The sequence below is a fragment of the Cimex lectularius genome, unplaced genomic scaffold (genome assembly GCF_000648675.2).
Source record: "Cimex lectularius strain Harlan isolate CLEC.00 unplaced genomic scaffold, Clec_2.1 scaffold34, whole genome shotgun sequence".
Taxonomy (NCBI): domain Eukaryota; kingdom Metazoa; phylum Arthropoda; class Insecta; order Hemiptera; family Cimicidae; genus Cimex; species Cimex lectularius.
In genome coordinates this window covers 1,998,482-2,025,312 of record NW_019392635.1, presented here as the reverse complement: position 1 = coordinate 2,025,312, position 26,831 = coordinate 1,998,482, and the positions used below count along the sequence as shown (strand labels likewise).

Sequence of the window (26,831 nt, the reverse complement as noted above, 5' to 3'; positions counted from 1 at the left end):
CATTTATGATAATAGCATTTACGATGCAAGACAATAGGGTAGTATGAAACAATTTTTATTTATTTTTAATTTTTCACATTTGTAAGCCATATTTATAATTACGTTTTGTGCATTGTGTTTTATATATATTCGTGAACTAATTTCTAGCCTAATTTTGCCCTTATTTCTTCCATTTCAATTAATTGGATTCTCAGCTTTTTACAATTTAATGTTATAATTTATATACATTTAACTAGTTTTAGTAAGTGTATTATTCCATTGTTTTAATCAAACAATGGGACACATATGTGTGTTCTTAGTTATGTCTTCTTTTTATTTCTCCTATTTTAAAAATAACTAATAAACAAGCAATAAGATGCATCACTGAAAAAAAGTTATGACATGAAGGGAAAAGTTTTATTCTTGTAATAGTAGTAAATATAATGTGATACATGTACTGCAAAAATTTCATATCAAACAGAAAAAATAATTTCTATTATATCCAGTATCTAAAAATTAAACTATTATTGATCATTTAAATAAATTAATGTACTGTATATATATATATATATATATATACAAACGATTGCTTGTAGTGAAATATTCATGTAAAAATGAAAGATTGCAGGCTACTTTTTAAAAATAACGAGTAAATCAAACCAATGGCTATATCAAAAATTATTTGCTTTTTTTTAGTGTTAAAATTTATAAACAGATATATAAAAAAGCATCTTTTAAACATCCTTCCATGTTTTATGTTTTGTACATTAGCACTGTTTCAATAACAATCCAGTAATAACATTTTATGCCAAAGTTTATTTTTAAGGATCATTAATTGTTGTCTATATAATAAATAAAATAAAAACAAAAAGAAATTTGACAGTATTTCTTGCTCTTTCCAAAACATGGAAGCTATTTAAGAATTATTACAAATTGAATAAATGTCTTTTTAACTTTCATTTTTTAATTGTATTTTTCTTTTTTATATAAAACATGATCTGCTATTTTATATGTTAGCTTTTATAGAGTTTTATTTAGTTATTTGGTTTTTAAATTTTATATGTTGTCATATATTTTGGCTTTATTTATTGTCCTATACAAGCACATTTATTAATGAATTATAATATTATTTATAACAAAAGACAAATTGTTTTCATTTTATCCTATATACTATTAAATTGCAAGTTTTATACGCTGAATCATCACTTGATATACAGAAAAATCTGTATAATAATTACTCTTTCTTTGTAGAGTTCTGATATTTCATGCCCATTTTTTTTTTTTTTTTTTTTGGTCACAAAGCAGACAAATATACCAAAACAGCAACGTGGGTACATTAGTAAAGTAAGTTCCCAGCGAAGATTTTTCCGCACAATTCCAAAAAAGATTTTATTCGTCTGACTGGCAAAATGAATGACATGATACTACTTACAAGCTGTGAGATATCTATACCACATGGCCGGTGAGATGTAAACTAATAAATTTGTAAACAAAAATAGTTTACAAAATATTTGTTATTTGTAAGTTGTTTTCACTCAATTTGTTAGCCGTTTTCATCTCAGTACATTACTATTCCAAATAATACAGGCGATATTTTCCCAACTGCTAATTCAAACAGAATTTAACCAATTTACTTATAACAATGCGTGTTTTAATAAATACCATCTTCAGATCAGTTATCATGAAATTATTTAAGAGAAAATTGTCTAAATATTCATTGCCTAAAATTGATTTGGAAGGGAAGAAAACCATTAGTTGAGAGAGTAGCGATATATTTTCATTTTAAAATTATTTTATAACAAAATATTTATAGAAAAGGCATAATATAAACTTATAATTAGTGCTTGCATACCTTGACTAGATCTAAGATAATCACCACAGTTTTTTCTTCTTTTAACCATTATAAAACAACCTACCAAAATTACATTTGACATAAAATCTGTAAATAAAAACAATCAACGTTATGTACAATAATGCCTACATGTGGTAAGTTGTAGTTAGATTGTTTGAAATTCAATATTTGTTAATAACTAAGTATAAAAATAATAAATGGAGAAACATTTTTAACAAATAAGGATTAAAAATGTTGAAACAATTTTAAATCTTTAGTTATTACATCAAGTTCGTTATATCTCCCCCTCCTCTCATTCTCTCTCTGTTTCTCTTTCTCTTAGACAATGAAGTGTTTCAAAAGGCAGGTCAACAAATCAAGCAAATACATTTTATTTTGGTTCTTTTTACCTACAACAATTTCAATTTTTGTTGAAACCTGTGCAGATAAAATTTTGGCTAAAAACCCTCTCTTTGGCCACTGAAGTGATTAGGCTGATCCTTTTTTTTAATTTATTATTATTATTATTTTGCCATGTAGACAGGATGAAAATGTATGTATCTCTCTCACTCTCTCTTTCACTCATGCATTGTCTCTCTCTCACACACTTAATTTACAAGTATGTAGGCAATGATATATGATCATAGTTGTAAAAGCTAATCGTCTGATCTAAAACAACAGCAAATAAAAACGGGATCTTATCTTGATAAAATTCTTTTAAAGCATCCAAATCATACATTGTCGGCATAAGATCTTCTTCACTGTAAAAATGAATTTGAAAAATGATTATAAATATGAAGAAAAAATTCTAAGTTACATAGTTTATATATTCTCACCTCATCACAATTACCCTAAATTTTGGCAACATTTTAAAAGATTTTTTAAAATGGTCGGTAGGAAGGTATGTATCAAATGATACTTTCAACTGCTTTCCTTTTGAGGGTGAATTTTCAATGGGATTGAACAAGTGTAGTGTCTCATATACAGAAGCTGTTAACAGAATTGGTTAGAATTAATATATTGAAATTTAAATTTGTTTAATTCTAGTAGAAGTACCTTTTGTAATATTTCTGTCTAAATCAATAAGAGGCAGATTATTTTTTGAACCTGCCGGTGGAGAATAACTTTTATACTGTTCCCAATTTGAAGGTTCTTCCATATACTTTTCATTGCTGCTCTCTTTATTATAATTATTTTCTTCATTGATAGAACTATCACTTTTTGTTGTAACTTCATCATCATTTTGTCCAGCATTTGATACAACATCAATCACAATGTCTTGATTATCTTGACTGTACAGTTCTGACGAAGGTATATTGCTAGTTTGTACACTTGTTGCGTCAGATTCATCCTTCACTAATCCATCAGTCGGAAATTCAGGTTTGATATTTTTATTTAGAGTAATTTCACTACAAGAGGTACTCGTTAAATCCACAATGTCTTTTGGTGGTAAGATTATTTCAACATCAGAATGATTTTCATTAGAAATGTCTATTACCGGGAAACTTTTTTTTTTATCTGTATTGTTGGCTGAAGTATGAGGTTTTTTAATATGTCTCTTATACCCTTTTTCTTCTTCATCAGAGTCTAGCACAATAACATCTTCATTGTTTGATTTTGACGATGAAGGTGCATTATTCTTTCCATTGTTCATAAGAGGAAAATACTTTCTTGGTCTTTTTCGTGCAGAACATCGGCCATGATACCTCTGACTCCACTGCCTTTGCTGATAACCATTGTTACTATTGTTGGTATAATAAAAGTGTCTGTTACCGAACACATTTGGATAATTGGTGAATACCGGTCTTGTAAAAGGGACCATTTGATTTGATGTAAACGCAAGTTGATTCTGAGGCACAAAGGGCATCTGCTGATGATTATAAGTTTGTGGCCGATTACAAGCTGCTAATATTTGTGATGCAGTCTGCATCATATTGGCTGCCATTAATTGCATTTCGCATGCTCGCATCAGCAGGCTGTTCCTACTGTTCACTTGGCTGTGCATCGGTTGGAAATTGTTGGAATAGTTATGACTTCTGAAATGGGTTGGCCGAAAATTGTGGTCTCGGACACCAACATTCTGGAAAGCTTGCTCATTTAAATGATTATTTTGAAAGTTCGGCATACTAGAGTTAAAATGTGCTCTGGTTGAATACTGGTGATTTACGTTATAATTTGGTTCAGATGAAATACTCTGATCTGCACCCATAAAACTTTGATGGTTTTCATTTAAATTGTTTGGATTATCAGCGCTAATGTCATCATCCAAATTATTCCGAGCCATGTATGATGGTAACTGATAACTTCTTATGTCTTCAACATTTCGGGATGTTGAAACTGTATTTTTCCCTTTATCATTGTTTCTATTTTCTTCCTCATCTAACTGATGCAGATTTATTTTATAGACTGAATATTTTGTTTCTATGTTATCTGGAAGAAATCTTTGATCAGGAGCAAATAATAAATTTTTTTGGGTATTGCCACCTATTGTTTTTAAAATATCACTGGTTGTTTTTGTTGATAAATCAAGATAATCACTTTCTTTAAATTTTTTTACATATTTTATACTTTGTTCTGAATTTCCTTCATCTTGCCAATTTTGTGGAATGAGTGATTTGGTTAAAGGAGGGTACCAACACCTGCTGCATAAGTTGTTAGATACAAACACTATGTCAACATCATCGTCATCATCTTCGTCTTCAATCAAAATTGATTCTTGTTCATTTTCAACTTTATCAACTTTATTCTCCAGTTTTTTTACTTCCCTCATTGAAGTATCACTATCTTCAACTTCTATAACTTCAACTGAATCTTCAACAACATACACGTCATCAAGTAAAGCTTTGGAAGCAGGTACGTTTTTTGTTTGTTGGTCTGTCTTTTTATTGTTCTCAATATTTTTATTTTCCAAATCACTTTCAGCACCACATGAGCTTACATCTTTCAATCCTTTACTCGAGACATCCAAATTCTGCAACGATTGGTCACATTTATTACTTTGAAAAACTTGATCAAGAGGGACTTGTTTTTTATATTTTGTTCTTTTAATATTTTTGCAATGCCTGGTAACTTTATAGCCCCTCTTTAATAAGAACGAATAAACTCTGTACTCTGCAAGTGTGACATCATCTCCGATGAGCAACAGATAACCCTGCTCAACACTAACTGGTACCTCTCCATACAATAGTTGCAAGACATTCTGAAAATAAAATTATAAAATATTTGTTATAGTTTGAAATCTAATGGTTACATAATATTTTGTTTTAAGTTGGGCTTCATACTAACACATCCAACAATCTAAAATAAAAACTTATTATCTTTTCTGTACCATATAAGCCTAATTATTACTCTTCTATTAAGAAGAAACAAGTTTAAACTAAACTTATGAAACAAGTTTAATTTAAAGCCACCAAAGGTGTCTATTTAGAGCTGACAGAAAGAGGAAAAAATAAGATCTATTTCCAAGTTTTCTAAAGGCTTTTCGAATTTATTACTATTATTATTATTATTATTATTAATTTTTAAGGGCGTTTTAACGGCTAAGGTCATTTCACGCCCTAACATCCAAACCTTCTATCTTAGGTTAGCTATATCTCTTCTGAGTGCTATAAAGCTCTGACTCCAAACATTCACTCGTAATCTTATTTATCCTATTGCCATCCAAGCTTTAATTTTTCTTTTTAAAATTCTTAATTCGGAAGGCCAAATGCATACAAAATTCCCATTTTAAATTGCATAAAATTTAATAAATTTATAAAATTTATTTCTGTTTCTTTTTTTAATTAGAATTGTGAATTTTGTTCCATAATTTAAAAATTCCCCGTAGGCTTGTATGGCTAATAATAATAATANGACTGACAAGGAACAGCCTTTTCGTGCCTTTCCAGCCCACATCCACACATAAAGACCTTCTTCTTACACGAAGAAATTGTATGTCCGAAATCTAGACATTTAAAACATCGAAGGGGAGCAGGAATAAATGGCCTTACGGCTATCTTCATATAGGCAACATGCAATTCTTTCGGAGGACACGGGGTATTGAAAGTTACAACCCATGAAAAAGATATCCTACCATCTTTTCTTTTTAATCGATGAAGGTTTGTAACATTAGAACCTTTTAATTCTTCAAGAAGTTCTTCATCGGGACACTCTTTCAAGTCCCAGCAAGAAATTACACCTTTTGAGGTGTTCAATTTAACATTTCTTTCGACCTTTACCGGTATATTTTCTATACTTTTAATTTTCAATATTTTATCCCCTTGTTCCTCATTGAACGCTTCAATATAAATTAAACCGTCACGGCCTTTTTTGACGTTTACTACTTTCCCTACTTCTCTATTTATTACTCTACATATCTTAATTGGCGATAGTGAGTGAAGGCCGCCATTATCTTTCCTATCCAATCGACAAATGATAAAATGTCTTGCCCCAGACGTACAAACAACAGGAGAGGGAGTCCTATTTAGAGGAGGTAATCGATTTCGAAAACCTTCTCGGCCCACTGGGCCGAGAGGGCCTTTGAAATGATTTTGGGAAATTTTGAAAAATTGAAAAACAGATGGCGTTTAAATAAAAAGAGAAAAACTAAATAAATAAATCTTGCCCAACCCTGAAACCAGGTTTCTAGAGAGATTCAGGCCCCACACTTCCCAACACTTCCCAATAGGGAATGCGAGCTACAAACTAGCACCCAGCAGACTTGTCTAATCGTCCAAAAAAATTATCCAGTTGAACTCACCTCACCAAAAAACACTTCAAAAAACGCTGGGCTGACAAAGGGACGTCCTAGCTTCCACAACACACCACTGTCATACACTTATTAAACCAATATACCTCAAAACTTCGGTTTTTTCCCGGAGCGGAAATTCTTGTTTGTTACACGTTTTATAGTCAGGTTTTATTTATTTTATTTATTTTATTTATTTTATTTATTTATTTTATTTATTTTATTTATTTTATTTATTTATTTATTTTATTTATTTATTTTATTTATTTATTTTACTTATTTATTACTTTGAAGAATTTGAAGAAGAGAATACACTCAATTGGTTTGTTCCAACACACAATCAAAAACTAGTTGTCAACTAATCACTGAATTTTTGAATTTGTGCCCTAACATCGACCTGATCGCGGATTCTTGAGTGGATTGCCTACAAGCCTGCCAAGAAAGGTAAGCTCATGATAGCCATCTGTATTGAAAAGCAGTGCTCTGCAAGACATGCTTATCCTACACAAAGAAATTGTCAACTTTTCAACCAAATTAGGTTTATAAAAGTTAAATATTCAACAATTTGAAAAGTTAAGGGAAGTGAAAAAAAAAAAAAAAAAAGGCAGAACAGTGCCGAACAGAACTGACTCAATCTGGTAGGTAGATCAACCTGTAATACCATGTGTAGAGATTAGTGACCGTTGATTGATAATTATTCAGATATCGTGAGATGCGGTCTGGTGTGATGTAGGTTTCACTGTACTACTATTTTAAAAAAAGGTCTCAAAAATTGTTGTCAATGTAAAGTACTTATCCACTATGAGTTTCTTCTACAAGGGAGTTCTGTCAAATCTGAGCTCAAACAAGGTTTCGGAGATAGCAGATCTGCTTTGGTGAAAAGAAATTAATTTTGTTGTCACATACAAAGCAAAAACTTTCTGAAACAGTTCAGTATAAAATTTCTACCCCACAGTTCAGACAACCTTGCTCCTTCAGTCTACTAATGCAGCAATGGCTCACTTCCTCTGGAAATTTTTTTTGGAATATATAAACCGTAGATTGGAAGACTTTTAATAAATTAAAATCCAAAAACCACCACCGAATTGAGCAGCCTGTAGGATATGATTAACCATTAACAGTTAATTGATATAATTTGCCGTAAATTTAAAATTCAGGCACATTTACATTCCACACGTTATCAGAGTGTATTTATGGTACTGACAGACCAAAAGAGTGACTATAGGATGATAAAAAATAATGAAATTACATAATATATGTATGTATAGACCTAATGGATCAATATCTTGTAATGATATGTAAACATACATTCTCTATACCTATGATAATAATATAAATAAAGCAAACTATATGTTAAATGGTCTAAATTAAGGCTAAATAATAACCACAAATAATTCTAAAATTAATGATTACACTGAATGAAATTACATACTACTCATAACACATTTATATGTAAAAATGTCTATAATTATATCAAAATTACTTACTGTTTCTATTAAAAATAAAGCTTCCTCTGGATAAAGCCAATCAGCATTTTCTTTATAATGGCCAAACACATCCCAGTGTTTTCCAACTTTTTTAGTTACTTTTGCCTTTTGGTGTTCTGGGAGCCACTCAGCTGTTGCTAGATTGGCACTTTAAGAAAAGCAAAAATTAAATTTCAGTTGACAAGCAACAATAGCACAATAAAATAATAATTTACACTTTATCAATTCTCTCCGATCTCAAAAGTGATAACTTGTCCTCCAGACAAGCTTGAATTTGTTTCTTTTCCAGCCAAGTATCTGACGGCCGATATTCCCTCCAGCCCACAGTCGGGAAGTCTTTCGGCCCGCAGTATTTTTTATCTATCAACTCTTTTCCGCTGAAATTACATATTAAAAAATATAATATAAAACACAAGTTTTTTTAACTTATATTTTATAGGATCCACTATTTCTGTAACTATGTGCATTTATGAGACGTGATGTACCTAAAACCTGCTGGTGTTTACTACAATGTTTATTGAATAACACTCTGGTTATAACAAAACATGTTGAGACCACCAATGTTTGATAAGAATGCTACTACGTTACATTGAAAATTATACCCAATGTAACAAAGATGTTTAAACTATAAAGTAATGTGGAATTATTCTGAATGATGTCAATTGTTTTTTTTGTTTTTTTTTACCTGTTAAAATTATTACATTCTTCCTTCCTCTTCAATTTTCAGAAATTTCTTTTTGATATTTTCAAAGATTCTTGAGCACCCTCGAGAGATCTTTGTTGCTTATAACTTTCACATTATAGTTTTGCACTTGGTCTGTCAGATGTGTTTTGTCTGAAGATGGTGAAAAGTCGAAACATGTCTGACAGACCAAAATGATTAGAAATGACCAAACTACAGGTGCATACCCTGCAGACCTCAAAATCATACTTCACAATTTATTCTTTTGTTCTACAAATGTCTGATAGCCTTTTGGTTTCTGATGTCAACTATCTTTAATTTTGTTAAAACAAAATTGAGCACGTTTTAAACTAAAATATATTCATGTACATTCTGAATTAAAAACCAAATATCCCTGTTGTTATGCCATATTAAACTCTACTAATTTCACCTTAACCACCTCTGAATGATTTTCACAGTGTGTCGATAAATTTTCTTTCAAACCAACTTAATTAAATTTTTTAAATTAAAACTCATGAAATTCTGATCTTGTTTATTTTGGCTTATATTAACATATGTTGTAATTATAATAATAAAAATACATATAGTTTGAAATAAGCAATAAAATACGTCTAGTGTCTGGCTTTTTGCCTTTGTCAGTATACACATGTTTTATATGGTAAATGGTATATAATGCAAGGTAATATAATAATTCGTATTAGTTTTCTTAAAACGTTCCTTTATTGCTCCATGCAGTTAATCAAATTAATATTTTGTCATATGTAATACAAAATAATGAAATAATGAATCGATCAGTATTTTCTTCTTTTTCTAATACAGAAAACAAGATATGATATATGCTAGATACACCTGTAGTGAGATTCTCTGCATGAACCCAAATTTTTCTGTTCACTGTTGAAAGCAAGCAGATCACTGCTGCTGCCATTACTTCCATATCTTCCTCACATTCTTCCTCAGGGCTATCCATTTCGTGAATACTACTGATATACACTTATTGTCTATCGCGTAGTATGTGCTTGTGTCAAACAGTGCAAACACCCCATCAACATGCTACAAGGCATCAGGTAGCGTTGGATTATATCACATTGCATTGCATCGCATTGGGTGTGTTCCTCACTTTGACTTTGCTCTTATGTGAAAGTATGCTCAGTGAATTTCAGAAACCCTCAATCATAAAAATGGCTTAAAATGCTAAATAAATGAAATACGAAATATTTTTCCCCTGCCCAATAGCGGGCACCTCTGTTTATTGGACTATATTTCATTCCCCAAGATTTTTCGTTATATAGAAGTTTCACTAAATCAATGTACCAACTGTGCCTTCCACTCAAGTCTATAGAAATATTTAAGATTGAGTGAGTACATCAATTCACTGTTGGTTAAGTCAACAAGAGAGGATGTTCTACTCACAAACTGACTTTTTAATTTCTTCTACCCATTTGAAAGTAGAATTATCGTTTTCCACCAGTCGAGAATGAAGTCCACTCCTACACTTTTTCATCTTTCCACTTATGTGTCCTGTGTTTTGTCAACATGAATGTTTGTGTGGTGTTTAGTGACCGTTAGTGAATGATTATGCGGAGATCTTGAGATGCGGTCTGGTGTGACGTAGGGTTTAGAAAAACATTTTCTTTATCGTACCAGAGCTCAAAGTGTTTGTTTTCCATGTAGATGTGTCATTCTTGTCTGTCGTGTTGAGAATGCCAGGCAGGGGATAATGAGTAATAATATTAACTTGAGTTGAGTTTAAACCCGTCCATTTATTCTTCAGGCTTTACAAGCTAGGCATAATGACAAAATGAACTAATGAAAAGTAAATCGTCTCTTATTCAGAACATCGGGCCTTCTCAAAATTCGATATTTGGAAGTCCACGGATGTTACCGTCAGAACGAATTCTCCCATAAATACAATACTTTCGTAAAATTCGGAATTATTTACAAAACGACAGCCTTCTATAATCGAAAAGACGAGATTTCTTTAACGACCAGTCACTTTAAATATTTTAAGAATAGAAGAATATATTCTATATACTCACGTTAACAAACGGTTCTCCATATCAAAATAAAGACCGTGTTCTCAATCAATAGGAAACGTCTAGCTCCACACTGTACAAAACACTGCAAAGTGCAATCTGAACAGTTATGAGTAAATCAGGGACATAAAAGTTTCTGTCCAAGTTCTAAAAACAACGCGACTCGCCAGTCTATATCGTTGTAACAGCGCTTGTTTCCACCTTACAGTGTTGTACTGTTGGATCGAAAAAAGTCTCGACTCAGATGAAAAATTTTCAAAATTTTAAACCTGAATTAAGCTCGAAAAGTATAGTCAATATTCAAATATGGTACTTTACTCAAAAAATCTAGATGTCTCATCAGCTTCAAGATGCATTAGAGCCGACTTGCTGGGAAGTAGGACAGTCTAATCTTAATCCATGTAGAAAACAAGCACGTCATACTTCCCAATAAGAAATGCTATTACACTATAAAAATGACCTATACACAAAACAAAAATTCGGCTGAACATACAAAAGAAACACCCCTGACCAGGTTCATGTTCATTTTTTTTATGTATTCTGTACTTCAATATAGACTGAAGTATCTGATAACTCAAGAGGAACTGATGCACCTTTCATGTATATTGAAAACAGCACCTTTTTTGTACAATTCTAAAGCTATGTACAAGCTGTAGGACAGCTGTAAATGCTGATATGGTAATCGGTGCAAAAAATCAGGTCATGTTCAATATTGAAAATATAATCGTTTTGATACCGTGTCACCAGAATAATTAAAACTTAAATTTATATAATTATTAACTACAGGGTACTTAAAAGAAGAAATAAGGTTTTAGATATCCTGTGAGATGATTCAATCGCCCTACTTTTTTTTGTGAAATATACTTTTGTTTTTCTGTTGTATTATTTTTGAATTAAATACTATTATTTCATTCTATGCACATACTTATCATTATTTCATACAAACTACATTAATTTATTTAAGTATTAATTTTTTTCAAGGAACATTGGCCTAAAAAATCTATATTTAAAGCATTACATAATTAGACACTTTTTGCTATAATACTTGACATGGTGCAAGCAAAAAGCACCTCAAATCAAATGTCACAATTATTTCATAGTGACAACTTTGTGTTTTAAGCTTCATGATTAGTCTTGCACTGCTTAAAAAAAGGGCTCCGCACTTTTAGGGTAGAGTATGGGGATTATATCCCTAACAAATGAATTACATAAAATATTACTCTCAGTTAAAAGTAAAGCAATAAAAAACAGTTCTTGCTACAGCACAAGTTAAACAGTAATTCTTTTTACAAGTAAAAACCCAACATAATACCTCTAAAATTAACAATGGTGAGTTTACTTAAAAGGAGTCAGTTGTACTGTGTTTAAGTTTCAAAAACCAATTTATAAAAAGGAAGAACTCAGGGAATATAAAAATAAATAAAAAAACAATAAAATAGTTACAAAAGTTTCTGTGTATGTAATTATCATTGTCCTTTAAACTCAGGGAACAAAATTTAGGCAAAATAACACAAAAGAAGCTGTATTGTTATTGGCATACTTTCTAAATTGAAACAAAAAATAAATAGTGTAACATGTATGTACAATCATCCTTTGCATTTATGTTACATTTATCATTTTAAAGTAACTTTCAAGCAAACTTCAATACTTTCAGAAGAATATTTCATAGGGATGTCTATAATTGTAAATAAAAATTGTTATGTCAAAAAGTTCAAAACTCTCGTCGATGATATTTATCAGGATCAAAATAGGATGTCACCACGACCCGATTGCTGAATTTCCTTCCCGTAAGTGCTTGTTGTGCTTTTTGGCAGTCTATAATTGAATTGAATTCGACAAATACCTGAAAATTGAACATTATAGTATTAAAACAGAGATGCAACATTTGAAAAAAAAAAAAATAATAATTTTAAAAACTAGAAAGAACGGACCTTCCCACATCCTGGAACTTCAACACCTTCTATGGGTCTCGGAATTTCAAGTGATCTGACAATGCCGTATTTATTACATTCTTCCCTAATATCATCAAGTATATCGTCATATTCTTCCTCATCTTTCAGCTCTTCAGGAGTGACCATGTTCAACAGGCAGAGCACCTAAAATTTTGTACAGTTATCATCATAATATAGTAAAGTCAAAAGAAATCACTAACCTCAGTAGCAGGGCCGGAGGCAGAAACTAGATTAAGCCCTGGGACTTGAATGGTGACAGGCAGCTGCTGGCCAAGTATCGTATTTTTGGCTCCAACACTAGCCCTCTGGACAATCAGTTTTTTGTCACCCAACTGCATTCCGTTTAAACCAGCAATCGCCTACAACATTCATAAAATGCAAATGTTTACCAGCATTTTGTTTTTGTTCTTTCAGCATACAAATCATTGAACCGTTTCATTTTTTCAGTCTATTTCAACGTCGAATTCCTAAAAAAATGTTACATGCAGAAAAATTCAACTCATTCCTTCTCCATTCCCAATTACATTGATGAACTGAATAAATGATTTGTACTAAAAAAGGGATTTTTTTAATCGACCTTAATATTTTCTTTGAACTACTCCCTTTAACAGCCATATTAGAAAGCAAATGACTTGGTTTTTATTCTGATAATTAGTTGAAAGAAACTGAAAAATTGAAATAAAAGAAATTTACCACCATAAGTATCATTATAGTTACAAACAAAGAACAAATTACAGTATTACAGAATTATAACAAGTCTGTTATATAAAGCACCTATATTTTATACCTCACTTTTTATAGAATTACAAGGTTTATATTTGGAAGATTGTTGTCAGCATTTCCTCTAATAGCTGTTATAAGAAAAATATTTAAAGTTTAAATTCAAATACTCTGCATAAGTCATAATATACTTTAGTTAATTTTGGAAAATTTACTTGATTATTAACATTTAATCAAGGTTACCTTAAGCCTTATAAGCAATATAAATTGATAGTTCATACTTCAGAAAATAAATTGAAGGTCTATTCCAATAATTAATTTACAAGGGCTGATGTTACATAAGTCACAGTTGATAGTAATTATTTTTATTTACTTGCAGCATTTAGGAATAAATACACAATGAAATTAATAACTATAAAATAAATAAATAATTTAAAAGACATAAAAAATTGGAAGTAAAAATATTTTGTCTTGTGGACTTGCTGGAAAGAAATTTAGAAACTATCTGACTGTTACAAAATAAAAAGCCTTCTATGATGAAATGAGTAGTAACTACAAAGTAAATTTTTCTAGTATAAATCACTTCACAACTACTCTCATAGGCTTGATTTTTTAAAAATTAAGATTGGAAATTATTGTCATAATAACATTTACATTAATATAAACATTAAGTGCCTAATGCACAATGTTATTTCTATAAAGATTAAGTCTTACATGAAGCTCGTTTACCAAAATTGTTTTGTTGTTAAAGTTTATCATATCACGGCATATGTATGTAACACATGGAGAAAGTGAGTTATTCTACTTAAGGAAATAAGAGTAAAAAGATTTATCAACCCTAAAATCCCTTTTTCAACACAAACATTTCTTAAGAAGTGTGTATCATTATTGTATGGATAAAAAAATGCAGGAAACTCACATACGGTTCAGGAAGGAGATCTAAGGAGTTTCTTTTTCAAGCATGGTTGAAATCGTAAAGAGTTTAGTTTACAAACCTGATCTGTCATTATAATATCAGCATACTCGCAGAAAGCATAGCCTTTGCTGAGTCCAGTAGCAGAGTCCTTGACCAAATTGAAAGCTCGGAGTTGACCAAATGACATCAGAAGCTCCTTGACCTGAACCAACGCTGCATTTTAGCATTTATTTCAATGGAAATATGAAACCTCTCCAAGTATTTTGCTATATTAAAACATTATTGCTGATTTTTCATTACCATTTTGAAAAACAAAATGTTAATTTATTTCTTGGATTGTATTTAGGTAAATATTTTTTTTGTATCAAACTCACCAATGCAGATAAAAAAAGAAAAATCCCAGTCCTTGTAAAAAATATTGGAATTTCAATTGGATATAAATTAAAACTATCCTCCTTACCTCATTTTCAGAAGAACTGTCTAACCTTTGCTACTCAGTCGTCTTTAAATTGGCCAGTATGACATATAAGTGAAAATATAAAGTAGAAATAAAGGAGACTGAATAGCAAATAAATTGGGCCCTGGAAAATGTTGATAGACTCAATGTAAAATAGCATGAGACTTGCCTTATGGTGGCTTCTGCAGTACTATAGAGTAGACCCCATTTATTACTCATGATACCTTGCTATAACGCAAAAATACACGTGAATCAGTCAACTCTTTAATAAAAAAAAGATAGAAAGAAAAACATAATATATGACTGTGCTAAGTATTTGATCAAAATAGACAATTTACCCTAGTTAAATTATAAAAAGGGGATATTTTTTGTCAAAATTGTCATAATAAAATTTGCTTTCAGATTTAACAAATCTTCAAAACATATTTGTGACCTGTAAAATAATTTAAAATGGAGAAGAATCCAGATTCTTGAAGTTGACTGCACCTAAACTGAAATAAACAAAAATCCCTGAAAAATGAAAAAAAACCCTGAAAGGAAAATCTCTCTGCAAAAAAGAATTTGCTCCAAAAATTGGAAACTTACTGAATACACTTTTCGTTGTTAAAAAAAAAAAAAAAAAAAAAAAAAAAAAAAAAAAAAGTAATAAAATTTATAAAATGGTGACAATATTCCTTCGGCAAACCTGTAAAAAAATCCGACGGAGTTTGGCTGAAGTCTCTTTCCTAGTAGCTGTAGAGGAACACATACCTTTTGATCACCAAACAGTGGACTATGTTCTAATCGATTGATGCAATAACATTTTTAAACCATTTGAATTATAATAGATACACATAATCCACTGATGGCAGAATGTTCAATTACTATCCTATGATCAACATTAGAAAACAATCAAAACTACTCACCTGGTCTTCATTAAGGTAATTTGGTAACCCACCAATAAATATTTTGTGGGGTGAGTCCGGCACAACAGTGCTTATGACACCTGGAAAATCATCAAGCTTTTAAGACAATATAACAGAATCAACATAAATTATGCTATATGGAAATATTAACATTTTTTAATTACAAATTCTAATTGATCAAGGATTGACATACTAATCAAGAAAAGAATTTTTAGTGTTGGAAAAAACATTTTGGGCATGTTGTTAGATTTTTATCATATATGTATATATGATGGATGTATGTATATCTGTATACATTTTATTAATGAATAAAATGTGCATTTTTTTTTAAAGTGGATGTTCTATGCGCAGATAATATTAACTATATAATTGCCCAAAAAGGTGTAATTTTATAACAAATTTATGTGCAAAATTTATTTGTCTATATCTTAATGAAATAGAATAATGCTAAAGCAATTAATTTTAATTAAAAAAATTGTTTTTAAAAATTGAGTGTATTAAATGCATTAGGCACAAACTTTCAAAATTCTCTCTAAATAGAAAAGATTAACTAATAAGTGATCATTCAACTAATCCCCCACATTCAAAACAGCCAATCTCTTGTAATGAGTTAAATTTAAAATAAAATAATTGCACACGCAAACCATCGCATATATCATAACATTTATTCCTTAAAGTAATAAAATTGAAAATAAAAGAAAAACAATAACCAGAGGATCCAAGCAGACCTGGCACATTTAATGCACCTCCATCTGCGATGCCAGGGGTCGGCTGATAATCATGAGGGCGTCTGATTTTCAAACTCTGTCCTTTGAAACTAATACCATCAAATGCCATTGCTTGTGTCGTTTCATCAATTGATCGGAACTGAAATGAAAAATGGACAATCAATAAATATGGAACCAACATATGGACTGGAATCATTCAATTACTTCAAGGAATGCGAAGTTCTTATCCAAGTTGATCTGGCACGCAAGGACGGGGTTGCCAGCTGCCTGAGCCAACCCAGACAAATGCATTTGTTGGTTAAAAAATTCCATCATCTCCTCCTGGAAAATAAAATATAAAGTGAAGAAATCAACAGATTCAATATTGCAACGTTATCTCAAAAGAAAAAAAAAGACCTCTGTCACTCCAAATGGTATGTTCCCAACGTATAAACGCCTTGCTTGCCTAGTTATTGTTGAACCAACAACAGGCACAGCCGCTTGTGGTGTGTCAGCGACAATATTTGCTGGTATTTGACCAGCAGCTGCAAAAACAATATATTCTTAATAAATACGTATTGGAATCTTTACAAAAAAGAAAACTAAATAATAAATAAAACTTGATATCCTTTAACTTAATAAGAGCTTCAAAACATTTTAAGATTAAAGTTGAACAGAAAAGCAAAATACCAACTGTAAATAAATTATATTTTTAGTTATTTCAGGTTCATTCACAATCGTTACAAGGTCTTTATTTTTTTTAAATGTAATCATAAAGTGTATAAACTGAACTGTAAAACATTAATGTAAAATTAAATTATTCTTTCTCTGTAAGGTCTTGGTTGAGATAAAACGAGTGGGATTCGAACCCACGACCTTCGGCTAAATAAGCCGCTGCTCTACCACTTGAGCTATCATGACTTCGATCCTCTCAGACAACTCTCCATCTAAACCTACAACCATCTTCCCTCTTTTTGCCATTTTCAAATGTGTAATCAGGATTGGATTATCAGCGATTTATGAAGTGGGCACAGAGAGCTGTTTATAAGAGACTTCTTTTATCTCAACCAGACTTACATAGAAAGAATAATTAATTGAAAGAAGTAACTTGGTCAATTGACCTCTAAAACGTAAATGGGTAAAATTAAATTTTACAATACTACACAGAAGGAACTCCTGATTAATTGTGAGTACCAATTAGAGAGAAAAAAGCAAAGACCACCTGATCATAATAATACTTTTTTCCAAAAATTAAAATACTTTAAATAAAAAATCCAATTGTCTTGTTTTCACTTTAGCACCTAAAGTGCTAATTGAATTGCCCCTAATTCAGGGATAAACCTAAGTCCCTGAATTTTTAAAGTGAGTTTTCTATTTAACAATAAAGTAAAAAGCCGGTTGTTTTAATCAAAGTGACACCAGAATTAATAACAAAATCATGTCCCAGGTGAAATGCTTCTCCCCTTGATAAAACATAAAAACAAATGCCTTGTGCTCACTGAGTAGCAATTAGGTGATCCTCCATGTAGAACATATCACAGTAATGTGTCAACTCATGTTTATCATAATACAATAAGAAATTAAATTTTTAAAAAAGTATTGCCACAATGCATTTTCAAATGGCCTAACAATTTGTATTATTAGGCCTCCTATCTTAATATAAGTTGGTATAAGTGAGTTGAAAATAGTTGTTAAAGCAATTGTGTAAAGCATTTTATAAGTATTTTTTATGGTTTAAAAAAACAATTCTGTGTTGTTCTTTTTTTTATACAAAAACCAAAAAGTTAAAAAGAAAAATGAATCTTAAAAATTTCCATCTTACTTTTTTATGTAAGTTGAAAATCTGACAGCTCACCAACCCAAAGGACTCAGGGGCTGCATAATGGAAGCTTGCGGGCAGCCAGGTCGTGACCAACCCTTTCAAGAAAACCATTGACTGTCAAGTCCAATGGATTTGCTTTTTCTTCCTTCCTTGTAGGGAAACCAATATAAAAGGGGAGGATTAGCAAAGCAGAAAAACTTATGTCACTGAGAGACAGGCAGACGGACAGTCAGTCAGACCGACAATCAAAAGAGTCGAATGGAGTTGACTGTCAAACAGTCGCCCAATGCAGAGGGAGTTGACTGTAAAATGTATTCGAAGCAGTGGAAAGAAGAAACTGGGAGCGGTTGAAATATATTTGGAAAATATTGTTAAGAGAGAAGTTCATTTTGTAAATAAGCTCCTCTTAGAGATAGAATTGTGGGTGACTTGTATTGTTTCTTTTTTTTCCTATCTCATTTGCTCCATATAAATATTGAGGTGGTCCTGCAAAGTGCGATAATAAAATGTATGAGAACTATCTGCATTTTTTTTTTTTTTTTTTTTTTTTTGTATTTTCGAACCTTACCTCCCTTCCATGTAAAGAGTACTAAGTGCATACACTAAATGTCCTTGCATTGCATAGTGATGGGGATATGGAGCATCAGGGTTGCTTACACATTAACCAAATAGGGTACACAACATCCCTAAAGGTTAATTTAACACTCTCAGCCCATTGGATGGCACTTGGTGTTTTAAAGCACAAATCCTTTAACCAGATAGCACACACTGGGCATCAGGCCCTTAGACCCAGCCCATTCATCAGAAAGGAAACAGGTAGTCAACTGCTAATAGCATTAATGTCACCATGGAATGTGTCTCAATGTATATAGTGAATTTTCCACTAGATAAGCATAAAGTATTCAGAGTAACATAAACATAAATGTATGTTTAAGTAGGCAGGTTTTTGAATCACTAACAGATCAGAGAGTGAGATGTAAATAATGCTAGAAAAGAGTTTCCCCTTTTAGACATACATTTGCAACACACCCTTGCTTCCCTCAGTGAGGTACCGAAACCTCCCTCTACTCAGGTATTGTGAGCAATGATCTAATTTCTTCTCTTTTAGACTGAAATTCAAAGAAGCAATGTGTTGCTTAAAACAGTAAACAACGGTTATCTTATTTAATTTTCCCTTCCCACTTGTATTAAAAATAATAACTTAAACAGCACACTGCTTCAACAAACTTGAATCTTAAAGTTAAAAGAGTAGAGTACAATAACACGCTCTCACTACTTGCAAACGTGTGGGATGAGAGCAATATCATGACTCTCAGTACCTCACTTGGGGAATGAAGAGCTTCTAACCACCCTCACTTTCCTGAATAGGTTAAATAGGTAAGTTTTATCTGGTTAGGTCGCAGTAGGTTGTTTATACTCATAGTGTCACCAGGATCAACAAATTCACTAGCCAGACCACAGACAATCTTCTTCTAGTCAAGAGATATAAAAAGCAACTTTTTGTTTTCACTTCTTTGAACACATAATACGTAAATCTCCATGGAAAACAGAGACGTGAACGGAAGCCACCCGATGGAAATCCAATGTCTAATTTTCCCTAAGATTGTATTACCCCCATGCACATCCGCACGACACCACTCAACGCAACCAAGTTCCCCACTGTCCAGACTTTTTCGTAGAGTAGTGTCGAGTACAGTCGAAGGCAAAAGAACCAAACACTCATATTTTTGTAATCTATTTCAAACTATATGTATTGTTGTCTTTATATTAATTACATCATGCTTATTTTAATGTAAATCAAATTAAACGAGATCAAAAATTCATGAGTTTTAATTAAAAAAATATGATGGACTGGAATACCATTTTGCGATAGAATGAATTTCATTAACAATTTATTACATGGTTTTGCTCATAACGCATTAGAGCAAAAGAGGCATTGCGATTGTGATATTGATTTGTGATACACATTCCGTGGCATTTGACGTCGACCAGATGTGCACACCCTACCAGAACGAGACAGGGCGTCGGGTTATGTCACATTGCGTGTGTTCCTCACTTTAGACCCAATCATGATTAACTTTTCAAATGCAAATTTGGTGAAAAAGTTTAAATTTCTAATTATATTAAATAAAACTGAACTATAGACAACCTTGCATGGCTTTATACTGTAACGGGCTGATGTGTTCGAATCCTGGAGGTGGAACATCCCAGTAGAGAGATGGCTTCCTCCTCCTCCCTTTGCTCTTCTTGGGAGATCGAGACCTACTCCTCTTCCTGTCGTGTTTGTCACGACTCCTCGACCTACGGTCCCTGGACCTCGATCTTGACCTTTTCCTGTGTTCCCGGGACCTGGATCGCCTCCTCCTGCTATCCTTATCCCGGTCCTTTTCACGCTCTGAAAACCGAAAGACGGTTACGAACAAAAATACAACAGAGTACAAGCTACGTCGGTCAATAATTATAAGTTACCTTTTTGATCTTCGCCCATCTAGAGAAATTAATAGAAACCGTCAACTAGAAAAAGAGAAAAATAGAAGATTAAGAAACTGTTTTTCTCTTTTTGTCGAATAGCCGGTCGCGTATTCTATGTAGAAATTGTCAAAAACACCAACCTAAAATCGATAAACTAATTTAATTCTCTTGGAAAAGTTCACTTCACGTCGTGTAAACGGAGACAAGGTCCAAAATATGAATTGGACGCGAAGCCGTGCAGGCTAAAATATGGCCGACAATTGCGGACGCCCTCAGCTCTAGCGAAAAATAATTTCAACAAATACAACATCGAAAAACCAACAATCTGTTTTTGTTTTTCAATATTAAAAAAATTGCAACTTAAATAAACTGAAATATATAAATCGCTATATTAATAGATCTATTATAAAATAATTATCTTTAACTTGAATAGCTTATAACCCATCAAAAAGGCCTAGGTAACAAAATTTTCATCGTCGAGCGGTAAAATTTAAAATTAAAATATTTATGTTTTTCAAGGTGATAAAAACATCCATAAAATTGTTTACACTTTTGATCAATACTCACAATATCTATAATATTGCTTTAATTCATATAAATTTTCTTACAAATAAGGTAAAACATATTGTGGTTGATTTAGGCTATGCAAAAATTAGAAAAGCATTTATGTATTCAGGATTTTGTTTGGTGAAACTGTTCAAAACCAAAACACATTTATTTTTTATTTTAGTAAGTTCAATACATAGTATAGTCTGTTTTTACTCCATGCCCTGAATAGGGTAGCCAGATTTTTAATGCATCTCATTATTTGCATGAAACTATCATTGAAGAAAAGACGATCAACCCAAAAAGAAAGAGGAGTTCATTCAGTACATACTTTCCAAAAGTCACATTTGAAACAAGATTTATTCAAATAGCTTTGTACTCTTAATTCATCACTTCATATAAATACACCACAAGTACAAAAATTAGTTTCAATATTTGAATGAAAATTGTTAAATTATAAAAGCAAAGCGCGATACAAAATCAAAGAAGACCTTGTTTTACTGAAAGAACCAACACAATTGATTTTTCATATTTTTTAAATTGATTTTTTCACAACTATTTATCTTAATAATTAAATTTTTGTGCACTTAATTTAATTATTGTATTATTTTAAGATGTTATAATTTATCTATGTAGATATAGATGTAGATTAATCAGGGTGTATATTATACTGCGCCCTTTAAGAGCTGTTGTATCCCCCATTCTGTGCTTATACACCGGTGAGTACTGGTTCATCAAGGAACTTGATTAGTAGGTCGTTTTCAGTGGTTGAATCTTTTCTACGGTGAAACTGTACATACAAAAACATTTCCTTCTGTTTACTTTGCTAACTACCATCCTCCAATGTCTAAAAGTTGTGCCAACGCGTTTTAAATGGAATCTGAGAGATTTTTAATCATTTTTAGTCTTCTGATCCATGTTCTGTGAGACTCCATTGACCACATCCCTGATACACATCTACAATCAATTAATTAACAAATAATGAAAACGGGCCAAGGAGAAGAAAAATATAGAATCTGAAGAAAAACAAAATAAATGTAGTGAAAGAAAAGAACAAATTTGAATTTGGCCATTTTTTATTAAAAATATTTAAATTTAAAGGAATATAGAAAATTTCAATCTAATTTTATTTAAAAAAGTGAAAAGATGCCTCACCGAAGATGGTGTGTTAATGTACAAACTTAGAATATTAATCATGAATAAGAATAGTTGCTATGCTAAATAAAAATGTTTACACTGGTGTATACAAGAGCAATTGTCTCCTACAGCCCCATTTCATCATTTATTTTATTACCCGCCATGGTTATGTTGGAAGCCTAAAAGCATATTCTCCTGATGAGGAGTGTAGTTTGCAGTCTGATAATATCATTTCTAAGTTCTTTCATTCAGGCTTTAATTTTTTTTCTTTCTTTGTTCTTATTGTTTTTTATTTGCGAAAGAAGCAAAACACACCACAGTGTGGCATGCAAAGTCCTCGGTACCTGTCTTTATCCACTCCCATCCCTAACCTATCCAATTTAATCCTCTGTGATATCAGCCTAAGGCTAATTTGAAAGAAAGAAAAATCCAGTCTTTTTTTATTAAAAAACAAAGGATTTTTTCATAGAAATGATGAATGATGGAGTGAGCACAGTGTTTAATTCTTTTTAAAAAGATAGTTCCTACTCACAGTAAGTTTTTTGTAACGATCCGGATTTTGAGCTTTTAGCTCATCAACAGGTAGTAGATTTTTTTTTTTTTTTAATTGACAACCTCTATCTCTGCAGCCTTCAACTTGAGCAAATTTTAAAAATAGAGTTTTTCAACTATTATTTTAAAAAATATGAATAATAAAAACAATAAAACATTATTAGAATTAAGAAATCATTAATATCAGGCAAAATGAAGTATTAGTAACAATTTTTTTGGGGATTTGCAGTACATTTTGGAACTCCATAATCAAAGGTTCAATATCAATAAAGCCTTTAGTACCAAACTACCAACTGTTTAAATTGTTTGAAGTATTAATATGTTATATATGCAATGTCGAATAATTTTGTGTTCAATTTAATAATCAACTACTTTCTAATTAAGGTTTTGGTTGAGTTAAAAAAGTCAGTGTCACAAGCGGGATTCGAACCCACACCCTTTGGCTAAATACACCGCTGCTCTACCACTTGATCTATCGTGCCATCGATCCACTTGGACACACAGATTGAACTTCCCATCTCAACCCCACCTTATAAATTTTCCCTCCTTTTTGTCATTTTTCAATAATTTAATAAGCATTGTTAATCTTCTATTTATTATATATATTTTTATTGTAATTTTGCTGGTACTAAATGTTGGAAAAGCTTTACATCTGAGCCCAAGTATCTAAACAATTGTGAGACCAAACTTATTTTATGTTCCTTACCAATACTATCACATTATTAATTACGCATATTAATCCATATTTTTTTAGTTGATATTAGTTAACTAAAGTAATGATTAATGATTATTTGGAGTGAAGTATAATTAATCATTAAGTGCAGTGTTTAGTCAATTAATGATTATTTGGAGAGTGTGAGATGCGGTCTGGTGTGATGTAGGTTTATAGAAGCAAATCAATGTTTGTTTTCTGTGTAGATGTGTCATTATTGTGTGCTGTTTGAGAAGGCACTCCCAAAGAAAATGTTTTTCTAAACCTATGTCACACCAGACCGCATCTCACACTCTCCAAATAATCATTAATTGACTAAACATTTGCACATAATGATTAATTATACTTCACTAAGTATAAATTTGCGAAATGATGAAACAATATTGGTTCAAATTTCATAGCTAGAGATTGAATTCATCGAGATTTGTTGCCGTTGTTAATTTATCATTTGTTTACGTTTGTAGTTACAATTATACAAACTTCATGTTAGAAGAGCTTTACATCCTAATATCTTAAGATCATCGCTAATACACTGGGAATACATATATATATTTCTATTGAAATTATATCATTTCAATCTGTAATAACATCTCTATCAATGTGGTCTTTAAAATAAGAGCAGCATTCGTAAAAAGAATTTCTACTGCAAGTAACACGAATAAAAGGAATTTTTAGGAATACATTATATAAAACGAATAAAATGCTAACGTCATATTAATAATTATTTACATAAATTACACCATAGAAATATTAACAATCTTACAAAAATTATGTACTCAACTACGCATTTTTTCTCGGCTTAGTTCTTGCAACCTGTTTTCTATATCTGTGACATCTTTACCATTGCGTTTATTGTGTGCCAACAATTGTCTCAACTGATACTCTTCGAGCCCATCTATTCTTCTATAAATTGATATATCCAACTTTTCATCTATGTCGTTTTCCTCTCGTAGAACACAGAAGTAGATGAGAAAAACGGCCGCACTCGCACCGACAGCAAGAGGCTCAAACCATGGAGATTCTTCTTTAGATGTACCTCTCCGAGAAAATTCAGCTTTCCATTTTGATGCTTTGCTCGTTGAAAATTTCACTGGTTGGTCGTTCGGTTCGTCAACGGTCGACATCCTCATTTTCGAAAGGGTGACATTTCTTAAATAAAAATTAAGCATTTATGTTCTTTGTTGTCCATTGTTCATTCTCCCTTATATATACAATACCTTTTTAGTTGTCTGGATAAAAGATTTATACCGGTTCTGACGTTTCTGATCAGAAACATTTCCGGCTATTGTTACAATATAAATTATATAACAATAATATTTTATGGTGGGAAAAGTAGAATATTTTATTTATGTAAAAATAAATAAGTAAATATTACCACTCACTAGTGAGGTTTCATTATCACAGGACAATTATAGTGCTTTATCTCTCGATAAATATACGAATTGGAACCTTCCCATTTTTTGATTTAAAAGAGAAAAAAAATGGTGATAAAACATGCCTTAGTAAAAAATTAGTATTTTTAATGAAACTAATATTTTTATTTACATAATTAAGCTGACAATATATTTTACAATTTTTTTTTGTGAGGTTATAATTTGTAGAATATGAATAATGGCTGGTCGATTTTTTGGAAAACTGCAACAACGTAAAATTAAAACTGATTTTAGACAAAAATCAAGCAAGATAATCGAAATAGAACTATACCAGACCGCATCTCACGATTTCTGAATAATTATTGACTAATGGTCACTAATCACCACACAGTATACATTGGCTTTGACTTCAGATAATCAGTCAATTTCCTATAATTTGCACTATTAAAATCTTTAAACATTTATACATCTTGTGGTGTACTTATGGTATGAAAATCGAATGTGTTTATCTATGTATTTACAACTTTTTTTTAGGATAAGAATTGTGGGATTTGTATGTTTAAATTATGTGTGGTGATGCAGACCCCAGTATCAAAATATTAGAAATGCAAATGTATCCATTATCATCTGACAGGCCATTATTTAGACACTTTTGGCATTGATGGCAAATTGCTGATCTACAACACTGAAAAAAAGGAGAATGTATGGTCTAAAATGTTCTTCCCTAAAGAACCATCACAGAACTTCTCACAGAAAGTTGAAATATATGAGGTGGGATCAATTTCTAATGTATATCATTAAAAAATATGTATTTTTACCTATATCTAATAAGGTATAGACTGTCAGTTGCAAGACCCTCTCAACTTGCCAATATAAATAAATAAACAAAGATATGCTTTTCTCAATTCAGCAATTTTTTAACATGCACTGGTACTGGAATAGAGTTAACCCTTTGAGCGATCAGACAAAATAGAGCTAAAAATAATTGTGGGCTAAATCTTTACACAGTAATAAAATCAAATGGTGGGTCTCTTCTGTTAGAGATCTGCTCACTCTGGAAGTTATAAAGTTTTACCTTAGCCTACCCTTTTTTCTCAAATTTGCTGTTGTGTCAAAAAAATTAACACTATCACAGGCAATATGACCACCACCAGTGGAAGACGCATTACAACATTATTCTATTCTGTTTCAAAAAGTTTAAAAAAAATGTTTTCCAACCGTTTGGCCTAATCCATGCATTTTTTCATTTCAAACTGTTATTTTTATTAATTTAAAAAATGTAAAATAAAATAAAAATTATATTAAAAGGCCAAGCATAGTTATCACACTGGCATGTAGAATGAAGTCGCTTAATGTGTTCCACTTAATTGAAAGATGCCAGTCCTTGGCTCTTTATAAGGAGCATGTAGGAATACCACCCATTTTGAGAATTGTGCTTAAGCATGACTGTGAGTGTCTGGGTCTCCTGTTCCAATTTTTGAAGGCAAAGCAATACATATATGAATACTATATAAAGATTCGTTAAGGTCATTTTTTTCTCACCAATGTCTGGTGTATTTTATTCAAATTCAACATTATTACAACCATTAAAAAGTGGGAGCCTACAAACAAGTTTTGTATTTATGTCATTATAAGCGAAAAAAATAGGTAAAATAAAAATCCTCATATAAAACGTTTTCTTCGTTATATTTTTCCTGTATAGTGTCCACTGTCTGGTATGGTCGAAAGAACGGAAAAATACTACTGTTTCACCATACACAAAGTTATACAAAAAAATTTAAAATTTACAGGGAAAATACGAACACGGTCGTCGTTCTAGCAA

At 31.5% G+C, this 26,831-nt stretch overlaps 3 protein-coding genes across 4 annotated transcripts; all 3 read right to left on the bottom strand.

Moving 5' to 3' along the window:
• Window positions 1–1,244: 1,244 nt before the first annotated feature.
• On the bottom strand, window positions 1,245–11,309 carry LOC106661880 (putative uncharacterized protein DDB_G0282133). Its single transcript, XM_014385612.2, has 6 exons — window positions 10,742–11,309; window positions 8,239–8,400; window positions 8,024–8,171; window positions 2,867–5,009; window positions 2,647–2,800; window positions 1,245–2,571 (listed from the first exon to the last, which is right to left on the bottom strand). Exons 1-6 carry the CDS (start codon window positions 10,759–10,761, stop codon window positions 2,424–2,426), a joined length of 2,775 nt encoding a protein of 924 aa, XP_014241098.1. The 5' UTR covers window positions 10,762–11,309; the 3' UTR covers window positions 1,245–2,423.
• An 864-nt stretch (window positions 11,310–12,173) lies between these two features.
• Window positions 12,174–20,961, bottom strand: LOC106661915 (splicing factor U2AF 50 kDa subunit). Of its 2 annotated transcripts, XM_014385670.2 has the most exons (11): window positions 20,830–20,961; window positions 20,687–20,731; window positions 20,367–20,612; window positions 16,813–16,940; window positions 16,621–16,737; window positions 16,399–16,555; window positions 15,689–15,768; window positions 14,406–14,528; window positions 12,891–13,049; window positions 12,670–12,834; window positions 12,174–12,581 (listed from the first exon to the last, which is right to left on the bottom strand). In XM_014385670.2, the coding sequence occupies exons 2-11, from the start codon at window positions 20,703–20,705 to the stop codon at window positions 12,450–12,452; spliced, it is 1,326 nt and encodes a 441-aa protein (XP_014241156.1). In that variant the 5' UTR covers window positions 20,706–20,731; window positions 20,830–20,961; the 3' UTR covers window positions 12,174–12,449. The 2 variants fall into 2 exon arrangements, with proteins under 2 accessions (XP_014241156.1, XP_014241157.1); XM_014385671.2 differs by lacking the exon at window positions 14,406–14,528.
• Window positions 20,962–24,332: 3,371 nt separating this feature from the next.
• Window positions 24,333–25,074, bottom strand: LOC106661695. The gene is made up of 2 exons (XM_014385243.2): window positions 24,854–25,074; window positions 24,333–24,785 (listed from the first exon to the last, which is right to left on the bottom strand). Exons 1-2 carry the CDS (start codon window positions 24,910–24,912, stop codon window positions 24,413–24,415), a joined length of 432 nt encoding a protein of 143 aa, XP_014240729.1. The 5' UTR covers window positions 24,913–25,074; the 3' UTR covers window positions 24,333–24,412.
• Between the last annotated feature and the right edge of the window lie 1,757 nt (window positions 25,075–26,831).